Raw genomic sequence first — 11,584 nt, 5'->3', positions numbered from 1 at the left:
ATTTTGTATTACTAGTGCAAAAAAAAAAAAAAAAATTAAAAGGAAATGGTGATGAAATAGTAAAATTACAATAAATATACACACCTGTGTCAAAATTCATGCAGTTAGCATTAAAAAAAAAAAAAAAAAAGTTACACATAGGTCCAAAGTGGACAAAAAAGTCAGAAGACTCTCATACAAATGTTATGCTTGTGAGCAAAGACTTAAGTTCGGTCTCATTTTAAAGAAGACCCTTGGCAGATTGTTGTTTATGAAAAATATTTATGAACATTATAATCAATATTTTATATAAAATATAAGTATTTTGTGTAACTAGTGCAAAAAAAAAAATATTTCAAATGAAATGGGGGTGAAATAGTAAAATTCCAATAAAAATACACACCCGTGCCAAATTTTATGCAGTTCGCATTAACACAGGCAAAGTGATCAAAAAACAAAACTGAAAAGGACAAAAAGTCATTAAATGGGTTAACTATAGTATACCGCATTGGTATTTTCAGTAGAGGCTTGTGGGTGGTGTAGTCTTTCATCACAAACCCACTGTTAATCATGATTATTTTAAAGGGCCCCTATTATGCTACTTTAAGGTCTCCTGATGCTGCTGTGGAGTCTCCTACAACAGGTTTACATGCATCAAAGGGCATAAAACTGTTTAATTTCCTCATAATATACATTTGCACATCACCACATTCTCAATGACTCTCAAACGACTCGTCAGAGGAATCAATCTCTCTAAGGCTGGGTACACACCAAAAGATTGTTTACATCTAAATGTGATAGACCACAAACATCATCTGGCTTTCTTGGCCTAGGACTCGCTTGAAAAACACTTCATTTCAGCGACTCAGAGTCGACGCTTACTTCTGAAAGACAATAACTTTATATACGGTGCACTTCCAGATTTGAAACTCTGCAGGATGTTTTCATTCACTTAGAGTCATCTTATTTTCATAAACCCATAATAGGGGCCCTTTAAAGCTAAGTTAGTCTGACGGCTCGAACAGGAGCATTTCCCCTGGATGAACAACCGCAGCTCACAGTAGGTCTGTCTTTAAAGGCTGATCTACTTCTGAATCTCAGAGTCAGGATAGCTAGGATAGCTAATCTCCCCGACGGCGGCGGGTTTGAGCCGGTTACGCATTCGCACGGATCAGACACAGAAGTATTGTGAACAGACACACACACACACAGCAGCTCTCCATTGTATAACTGTATTCATGAGTCAGAAGCATATTGACAGTTTTCTAGTACATGATGTTTTCATATGGCGAGTCTTTTCTCTGCGTTCTTATTTTCAGGAGATTTTTATAGAAAAGATGACAGCGATTGTTCTGGAGATGGAGATCTGCACTGCTTTCCCTCGAAACGCTGCAGGAATGTTGGTCTCGACCCGTCACTCACGGGTAACTCACGAGTCCCGATGCTTTACCTCTCATCCCAACGCTTTCCCAGCTGTGAAAAATAACCCCATGTCCATTTGCTTCTCATCTATAGCACAAAACCCTTGAGGTGGAAAATAAGAACACTTATCAAAGGAGCAGAGACAGACACAAACAAGCGAACTCTCACTCACACACACACACACACACAGGCACACCTTCGAAGGCAATATATGTGCATCTCCATGACAACAATGTCTCTGTGGCAACTGGACTTCCGCTCCACGTGATGTCACGAGTATGATGTCATAACGGGTCGACATTCTGGTCCTCCTGATACGGACATTCCATCAATCGCTCAGAATTCTGTCTAAAATACTGATTAAAACAATAGTGATGTTTAAAATAATGATAATATGAGTTATGATATAAAATACTACATATAACTGGTGTAAATACACTGCCTCTCTCTCTCTCTGTCCACATGGTCCCCTTCCCTCGATCAGTTCTCTTGTTCCCAATGCGCAGCTCCGGCGAACTAACACAGATAAAAGATGACAACAGCGGACTCAAAAGTCAAGCATTGCGAACTGAAGTCGTGTGTTGAAAGGCAGTTAGCGTCTCTTCATCTCCATCTTCTGCTCGGTCCTGTCCACGAGGGATCGCCAACCACAGAACAGGGGATGAATGGAAAACCTCTCAGTTATTAGTGTTCTCTAGAGAAAGTCTTTGAACTTTACATTCCGAAATGTAATCGTCGGTAACCATGGTAACTCCGATCTCGAAGCATGAAGGCGTTCCCACTTCAGCTGAACTCACACAGTCAGGAATCTCTCTCTCTGCTGGGAAGCACAGGCACAGGTCAATGACGGCACAGGCTTACAGAGTCAAACACAACACTGGGTCCACTCACGTCTGATCTGTGCGTGATTCGTGCGGCGTGTGTGTGTGTGTTCATCCTCTCTCCGACTGCTCCAGGTACACCGCTCCAGGCTTGGCGATTCTGTTGCTCTGTTCAAACACAACGCATATGGACACATGACATGCGGGAAACAAATACACATGCATCAACAAGAGAACAAATTAGTAAATCATGGCCAAGATTTCATACAATGAGGGAACAAATTCAGTCGTGGAAACAAATTCTTAATTCGTGGCCATGATTTAGTAAAAAAAAAAAAATAAATTAACCCTAACAAATTAATAAGCTGTGGAAACAAATTCTTAATTCGTGGCCACGATTTACTAAAATGAAGGACTGAATTAATAAATCGTAGTAATGAATTCTTTATTTGTGGCCACAAATTCACTAAAACAAGGGATTGATTTAATAAGCCGTGGGATCTAATTCTTCATTCGTGGCCACGATTTTACTAAAATGAGTTAAATTAACATGTTGTGGGATCTAATTCTTCATTCATGGCCATGATTTAACTAAAACTAGGGAACAAATTAGTAAATTGTGGCCATGATTTACTAAAACAAGTAAACTAATTAAGTCGTGGGAACTAATTAAGTCGTGGGAATGAATTCTTAAGCCTTGGCCACCATTTAACTAAATCAAGGGAAAGAATTAGCAACTCGTGGCCACAAATTCACTAAAACGAGGGATTGAATTAATAAGCCGTGGCATCCAATTTTAAATTTGTGGCCATGTTTCAACTAAAACGAGGGAACGAATTAGCAAGTCGTGGGATCCAATTCTTAATTCGTGGCCTCGATTGACCACATTTCCATATTAATTGTGAAGTCTTGTTCTCTTACCTTGTGCTTTGGACACCTCAAAGAAAAGTTGTCTTCATTTAGGGAGCAATCTTTAGATTGAGGGTAAAAAACAGATTATTTAGCACTGAATGTCAGTCCCTCACACCTGATCACAAAGACTCATGTGCATTTTGCTGTAATAAACCCAAGTGCAGCCCACAGTGATGCCACATCTCACCTGCTTCTATGGCACAAAGGTAGTGGTACCTCAGGGTGCAGCCTTTACTGTAGCAGCCCAGGGTGGAGCCCACCATCTCACAATGGGAGCAGCTCTGAGGGGAGGAAGTGATCACCAGAAAAGAGGAACTAACATTAACAACAAGTCAATGTTACAGCAATAAGCCACATATTAAAACGAGCAGCAGAACTTTCTACTCACGGTGTCTCTAGCACCATCTAGTGCCTCCTGAAGGCCATACAGTCTCCCGTTGACCAGGTATACGCCGCTGGTCCACACGATGCAGCCCTCGTGCACCCACAGCTCCTCGGGGTCCAGAGGCACGAGTGGGAGCTGGGTAAGTTGGGCCATGGGGCCCAGAGAGTCCAGGCTGGGTGGGGGAGGCTGGAAGGGCAGGGAGGCTTTGCTGTTGATGGGAACAGTTCGAGGTAAATCTTCACTGGACTTGTGTCTTCTTTTGAAGCGTGGATGGGATGTCAGTTTTCTGTGCTGGGGCCTCTGTTGTGAATTCTCGACGTGCAACTGCTTCAGTATGAGTTCGCTGTCCAGTTCTTGTACATTTGATGTACCCAGCCCACTCACCAGTCCTGCAGCCGGATCCCAGGTGTGAGCAGTCACCTTTAAGGTGGAGCTGCTGGTCATAGCATTGTGGAAAGCCATTTCTTCACCCATGCTGGAAAATACAGTGCCAATGGGGGTGGCTGGGGATGTTGGGTTTGTTGCCTGACTTACTGTGCAATCGCTACTAACATATGACTTGACATTCTGCGAGTCTTGTAAACTTGTATCCTGGGGAGTCGAGTCTGTCGGAATGGATGTCACACTGGAAACTGTGGTAGCCGCCCCATGGTAGGACAAGGTTTGTCGGACTTGAGGTGGATTCTTAGGGAGCTTGGCTGCATATTCAGCTGGGTAAAAAGGACCATAGAGGTCCCCGAGATGTTTGTAGTTGGCCCATTTCTGGCAAAGACAGCATAAGAGGCGACCAGTGTGTCCAGTCTCTGATATCACAGGCCCTGACAGAACATATCCAGATGTAGGAAGTATCTTCCCGGATTGCAAGGCAGAATCAACTTGCTCTGAAACCCAATTTTCTTTTGTTCTTTCACTTTCCTTTTCTTTTCTCACAAGCTGAGATGACAGCGGGGTATTTAACGGGCCATCAGCCCCAAAGTGACCAGCTCTGCCTCCACCTTTTGATTTTTCATCTTCGGCATTAATAATTGTACAGACTGCCCCAATCTCTTCCACCTTTTTCTCCACATGTATGTAAGGAGCAAAAACATTATTTCTGGTATCTGGGAATATTCCACACAGGCTCATGCTTCCCTTACCGCTCATTTGAGTGTCCAGCTCCTCTTTGGAAGCCATTCCTCTCCTTCTCTGATTGCCACTTGTACCCGCAGTCTCGTTGCCCTCTTTCCCCTTTCTCTGTTTATGTTTAGCAGGCTTCAAATCTAACTCTGGCTGGGTCTCTTCACACTCTACATCCTCCTTCACCACCTGGGTTTCAGAGGGAGGGACCAAAGATGGACAGGGGTTCTGGTCAGGTGGTGTTGATTCTTGGGGCACTTCATCTGCTGTGTTTGGGACTTGGACAGACTGAGGTACAGCTGTAGGTGAGGGAAGAGGAGAGGACGGTATGCTTGTTGCTGCATTCTGAATTTGAGCTTGGGCACGTTTCTGCTTATTCACACTGCCTACTGGGCGACCCTTTTTCTTCCCTGATGGAAAATACCCTTTGGGCACCATGTTATCTGATAGTTTAGACTCAGAACATGTCAACCCGAGAGAATTCATCTGGTGCTGAGAAGCTCTGGACAGAAGGTGGTGCCCAGGGCTCTGGCCAGTGGTGGTCCCAAAGTAATCCCCACCTGGGTAATCATCAAAGCCCATGCCAGTCTCTTGCAGTTTCTGCCTGAGCAGGTTAGCAGCTGACTGCTCGCTGCGCCGGGTTTCCAGCTGTTGATAAGTGTTTGTGAACTGCTGTATGTCAGACAATGCAGATGAAGATGGAGGAGGGGATCCCTGTACAGGGCACGGTAATGGAGGAGCTGGTGGAAGGGGTCCTAACAAAGTAAAATCATCCTTATCATTTTCACCCACCAAAGACCCTGAAGATCCAGCAGCACCTAATCCAAAGTCAAAATCTTTTGGCAAACTTCTGAGGGTACAACTGCTAGAAGCTGTTGCACCTGGTTTGAGAGACTGAGAATCACAGGAGAAGGCATCTTCAACTGCTCTGTATGGCATAAGATCCTCTAAAGTATGAGAATCATCTAGGTAAGATAAACAGGCCTCCTCTCCTTGAGGAGCACTAGCAAACGACGTGCCACCCTCAGGGTCTGGCAGGTCAGAGGTGTAATGAGATACTTCCAAGAAGTCAGACTCCACGTGACTGTTGTTGAAGTCATTTCTTTTCACACTTGGAGTAATTTTCTGCACGATTGCCTCAAGTTTTAGACCACGACCCTTTCTTGGGGGAAGAAACTTTGCTTTGGACTGAGGAGGTGAGTTTGCACTGGATATAGAATGCTGAGTCTTAGGAGAATGCAATTTTGACTGAGTATCAGTACTGCTAGAACAATTGTTGATTGCATGTCTAGAATCAGAGTGGGACTGAGATAATGGGGAGTGATAAGCTGATCCTGGCCGCTGACCTGGAACATCCTGATGCTGCCTCTTAGCTGGAATAGGAGAAATAAAAGATCTAACTCTCCTTCTCATGATTAAAGGGTTGGTTTCAGCCGATGCTCCAGTTTTAGTTAGTCTCTGCCCCTGCTGAATCCCTTGGATAGCCTTACCGGTGTGCCCAGCAGGGATAATAGCACCAGCTGAAGCCACTGAGTGGAACGATTTGGCAGTGTCTAGTGCACTCTTATCTGAGATGTCCTCTTCTTTAAGTTTAGGGCCAGCATTTGTGACTTGTTGAGAAATAGCATGCTCACAAGGCATTGCAGTCGGTGGTTGTCCAGCACCATCTCTTTCAGAATAAGCATCCCATATTTTCATGTCAAAGTGTGAACGGAGATAAGAGTGCTGGCGAGATATGTGATGCTGACTAGGCAGAATATCACTTGAGGATTGGGACTTACACTTCTGTTCAGGGAGTCTCTGAAGAACGTGCTTGTCCATAGCTCTTAGCCTTTGCCTGTCAGGAGTCCAGTCGGGTCTGTCTTGAGGGGGTAAGCTCTGTGGAAACAATTGTAACTTGCTAGTAGAGGGTGTGGTTTTAGAATATGCTGATATGGTGTGGAATGGTCGATGAGGCGTAGGATGGGAGATAATTTTTTGTCCATCCATGGTGTCACTGAAGCCATATGCTCTGAAACGATCAACTACCTGCGAAAAAGACTGGTGTCTCGGTGGTGAGGACAAAGGATTCGAGGACATTTGTGAAAGATATGGCACGTTGCTGGTGGCTTCATTGTTGCCTTTGGCACTGCTGGTCTTTTCTAAATCAGAATCAACATCTACAGGGGAATGAAGGGGCTTATTACACTCCTTACTGGGTGGCGTGCTGCAGTAACCATCTGTGTTCTGGCCTGCAGCTTCAATCTTTGACGAGTCCTCCTTGTTTTGTGCTTTCTTTGCTTTTATTTCCTCCTTGCAGCATTCTTGACCGTTTGATCCAGAAGAGGAAAATGGCTGCTGAATGACTGAGGGTCCAGTGGTCCCAGGGTGTCCTCTCTCTCTTTCTGGTGTTGTTCGTCGAGAAGGAGACACATCGCAGATTACCGAGCGCCTTCCTGAGGACATGGATGTCTGAGATTGAGTGTGACTGATAGGACCTACACCACATGCCAGTGGCTCAGCTTCCTGTAAAAGCAGTTGTTCCACAGCAGAAGGAGAGGTACCATATCTGGAGGGTTTTCTGTGCTGCAAAGAATAGTCAGCCAAATTAATGTGCTTTGGAGGGGCTCCTGTTGTGAGATCTAAAGACTGCTGCATGTGGGTGGACTGGCTTGGAGACAGACTGGTTTTGCCTTTTTCTAAGGAGATCCCATGAGTCACGTTGGGCTTATGTGCTTCAGAATCCCAAGAGGGATGAGGAGGGCCTAAAACTATCTCACTATCTGGTCCCTGATTTTGACTTGTATTCTGTGGTTTTCCAGAGGCCATTTGACTGAACTGGACATTAAGCCCACCCATAATTGTTTGAGAGCTCATTGCATGTGAACTCAAATTTTCAACCATACTGCAAGGTAGTCTAGTTTGATAACGGTGCTGGGATGTATCTTGAGGTTGTTGATGAACACTAGGTGTCTGGTCGGGACGCCCATAGCGTCGATCTAAGTGATGACCTTGGAGGACTTCTTGCAAAAGACTTGGAAACGATTGCTGAAACTGAGAACTGCTATCCTGACTTCTTGAGACAATACCTCTCCCCCCCTCCAAAGCAAAAACACCAATCTCCTTTCTGGCAATAGACCCATAGCTGGCCTGCAGCTGATGATAATTCTGGCTTCTATTTGCACCCATACCACTCCCTAGTCCTAACTTTCCCTTGCTCTTTGTAGAATTGAAATGTACCTCAGGATTACTGTATTTAAATGACACTGGGTGAGATTGAACAGGGGGGATGTTTTGGCCAAATTCTTGTTTAGGGGAAATATCATATTGTGACACATATGTTTCCATGCACACTTCCCCCTCTCCATTGTGATTTCTTGTCTCTCTTAAGACATTGACATCATGTCGCTCCTCAGGATTGCTGTGTTTGTTTGGGTAATGAGAAACAACATAACGTGGAGATTTGGCTCCTGTGTGCTTGCTTGATTCAATATTCAGTTCAGAACGAGCAGAGACAATAACCCCAACACCTCCAACATTATGTTGTTCTGAAACATTCACAGTTTTACTTGGATTTTGTTGTGCATCTGTCTCCGCTTCATCCTGTGTGGTAGAGACTGACAGTCTATTCTCTGATTTTTCTCTATCACAGGGAGGATCTGCACTTTCAACTTCGCTTTCTTCATCTTTTATCATTTTGATCATTCTTCCCTTCATTCCATTATCATTAATACCAAGGTCTCGTTCTGTTGCACAGTTCGGACGTGCTGAGGGAATGGGAGATGGTGGAGCAGGGGGATATACCTGTTGTTTTGGGCTGTGTTCTGCAGAAGGATGAACTGATGGTGGTGAAGAGGAGGAGGGCGTCAATGTTTCTGGTGTCTTTGTTTGAGACTCTCTAGTAGATAATTGTTTTGAAGCTGTTGAAATGACTCTAGGGTTGACCTGGAGATCCAATGCCTGTTCTGACGACATCTGACTCTGTGATGATGGGTAGCTCTGTGGCTCAGATTCATTGCTTGTTCCACTTGCCTGCCTAATTCTCTTGCATTCTAATTGCTGATGCCCTTTTGTTTCCAGCATCTCAGAACTCTCTTCATTCACTGAGGTCTGACCACTGGCACTGGCACTTCCAGATTTGTTTTGGTTGCCCGGTAAAGACTGAGATCCCTGCTGCATCTGAAGGTGATGTGCACTGTCTCTGCTCTTCCTCTGAGGCAGCACAGTGTCTGTTAGCAGCATGTGCTGCACAGTATTAGGTAGATTTTCCACTTGAGAGGTCAGAGCATTTAGACTATTTAGACCAGGGTCCTGCAAGAGTTTTTCATGAGGGTACAGGGAGCCATCTTCCCCTGGACCGCCTCGAAGACCTAGTCCCATTCGGTTCTGACTCATGGAAGCGTGACTGATCCCTGCACTGTGGTTCAAACCAGCCACTTTAGCTCCTACAGCGCTACCACAACTACTAATACTGCTATTTGAATTGGGAGTGGGGCTCAGCTGAGGTACGGCCTGCAGAAGGCGTCCATGGCTTTGGCTGCTGCGAGTGTTTGAAACAGAGGGGTGTGATGAGGTCTGCATATGCGCAGCTGCACTATTCCCCTCTGAACTCCCCATTAGTGGAGACGAAGAGGAGCTGCAGCTTGGAGACTGTACAGCAGATGGAGCAGGGGAGGGATTAGATATCGGACTGAAGTTCTGATGAATGTGGGCCTGTTGACTTTGGGAATGCATAGGAGATTTGGTGAGGTCTTGAGAGGGTTGTGAAGGCAGAGCAGGGCTAGAGGAGACCGATGAATGGGGCAGTTTGGACTGCAGGTGTCCCTGGTGCTGCATTTTGAGGGAAGGGTCATAACCTGCTCCAGTGCTGTGCTGAGAGCTACGCTGGGAACTGGGAGCATGCTTGTGAAGGGACTGCGATTGGGGCGAATATGGAGGATGAGCAGATGATGAGTAACTTTGTCCCATATTCTCACAGCTGTTTGAAGCAGATGAACTTGTATGAGTGTTTGGATTAGACTGACTGGGCGAGTTATTCATTTTGGCATCCGTACTACTGTTGCTGATCACGTCGTATCTTTGCGGTGGAGAGTTGTACATTCCAGTGGAGCCTGAGGTTGCATTAATGGGGGCGTAGTGTCCGAACTGAGGGGGTATTCTGTTTCCAGAAAGCGGGTACGTCCGGTGATGCTGACCTTGGTGTAATCCTTGATGTGAGGGATATTTCTGACCATGCTGGCGTTGATGCATTTGAGCACCTGATTGTACTGAAGTAGAATGAGCCATACTGTATTGCTGGGAAGGAGAAAACGAACCAGCGCTGCCGCTATTACTACTCCCAACTGCAGAGCCACTGCTGGAGCCATACTCCATTGAGTAGGGAGAAATCATTCCAGAGGACGACCCTGAACCAGATAAGTGCGGGTACTGATGAGGTACATGTCCATCTAGGTTCGTGTACCTAAATCCCGCACCATACGCAGCCCCACCTCTTCTGCTTCTTTCTCGCCCACTCACTGAGAAATAATAATCCACACTGTCTTTACGGTAAGAGTTCCCTCCTCCTCCCCCTCCTCCACCGTGAGTGTTTCCCTGCGCCATCTCTCCAGGTGCTCTTCTGGACCCATAGCCGTGTACGGCAGGAGCGTGCAGCAGATGCTGTTGGCTCCGCAGGTGCAGGAGCTGCCCGTGACTCTGCAGGTTAGGTTGAGCTTGCTGCATGGCGTACTCCTCGGAGGTTCTGGGGGATATCTGAAGGTCTGAAGGGTGGGCCGGATACGGGGAACTGACAACACTTCCTCCCCGGCTAAACCCTGGATGAATAGGGACTGGACTGTTGGGAAAATTCTGCATTTTTGTGTTTTAGAGGTTCACAAAAGCTTTTATTAGTAACCTTTCCTACGATAAGGATCCAAATGGCAAACTGGAATGTTTAGTATTAGCTTTGCATTTAAAGAAACCAAGACACATATGTAGCAGCAATGCCCCAGCAAATGTCTGCTGATCAAAACTGAGCTTTGAGCTGAATTTGCTGCTCGAGTTAAAAAGTAAATAGTAAACAATGTGAAGATGGGAAATGCAGCAGCAATTCATCCACAAAAACGGTGTCACAATTGGCACTAGATCCAAATAGCTCGGATAATGAAAGATAAGTATTGTCACAAAATGTCTATAAGCCAAGAGGTAAAAATTCTCAGCCAAAATTACAACTCAATTACGCTTCATTTCGAGAATGTCAATATCTTGATACTGTAGTGTGATACGTCTCTTTGCCGTTTGGTAACTGTGCGAATGGATGTGGGTAGCAGCCATGCAGTCGGATTATAATAGTTCATCAACTGGTTTGCAACAAAAAAAGATACTTTTTTTCTCCAGTTGGCACATGTATTCACTGACACTGAAAATAGCTCGAGAAAGATCAATACTTCAAGATCATGATTTTTTTTCATATCTCCTGTTTAACAGGGATTTTCTGCACTCTCTCAAGTAATGTTTCAGTAAGGTCTTTGCCAACAAATATTTTCCAGCTGCTTCCAAACATTTGTCCTTTCCCATGTTAGTTCCTCTCCAGCAGGATTGTTGTTTTGTTTCTTTGCTTGTCCAATCCTTACAGTACGGTGTTCTTCAGCCTAGCTGGTCCTAGCTTCAGGTTTTCCATAGTCAGTAACAGGCCATCCAGTTGCTCGTTTCATCCGATCCTTTCAGTATGATGGTGTCTTGCTCTCTCTCTTGAAACAGGAAGCTTGAGACGGTCTGAAAACACAGGGAAAACACAGCATTTATCAATGTAAATCTTTGCTTTCGTGCTACATTCATATTTTTTAACAACCAAATAACCCAAGTGCACTTAGTCTAGAGTAGGGATGCACCGATACGGGTATACCAGTATGGGTATCGGGCCCAATACTGCGTTCGTATACTCGCACTTGTACTCAAAAGTAAATGAAGTAAATGTATCTAATTAGTGGAA

General features: G+C 45.0%; 1 protein-coding gene across 3 annotated transcripts in view; it reads right to left on the bottom strand.

The window, feature by feature from the left end:
* Positions 1-1,197: 1,197 nt before the first annotated feature.
* The window catches only part of tcf20 (transcription factor 20), a 28,233-nt gene continuing 17,846 nt past the window's right edge, over positions 1,198-11,584 (bottom strand). For 2 of the 3 annotated variants that reach the window (XM_084116002.1, XM_084116003.1), the window contains exons 2-6: positions 3,523-11,367; positions 3,322-3,415; positions 3,144-3,193; positions 2,293-2,390; positions 1,198-2,221 (exon numbers count right to left, since the gene is read on the bottom strand). In XM_084116002.1, the coding sequence (XP_083972128.1) occupies positions 2,334-2,390; positions 3,144-3,193; positions 3,322-3,415; positions 3,523-10,467 (7,146 nt within the window). In that variant the 5' untranslated portion in view covers positions 10,468-11,367 and the 3' untranslated portion in view covers positions 1,198-2,221; positions 2,293-2,333. The remainder of the gene's footprint in view (positions 2,222-2,292; positions 2,391-3,143; positions 3,194-3,321; positions 3,416-3,522; positions 11,368-11,584) is intronic. The other variant, XM_084116004.1, reaches the window with a different exon arrangement.

The sequence above is a fragment of the Abramis brama genome (genome assembly GCF_963993115.1).
Source record: "Abramis brama genome assembly, chromosome: 1".
In the NCBI taxonomy this organism is placed as follows: Eukaryota; Metazoa; Chordata; class Actinopteri; order Cypriniformes; family Leuciscidae; genus Abramis; species Abramis brama.
The sequence above is the reverse complement of the archived record's forward strand: the minus strand, read 5'-3'. Positions and strand labels throughout refer to the sequence as shown.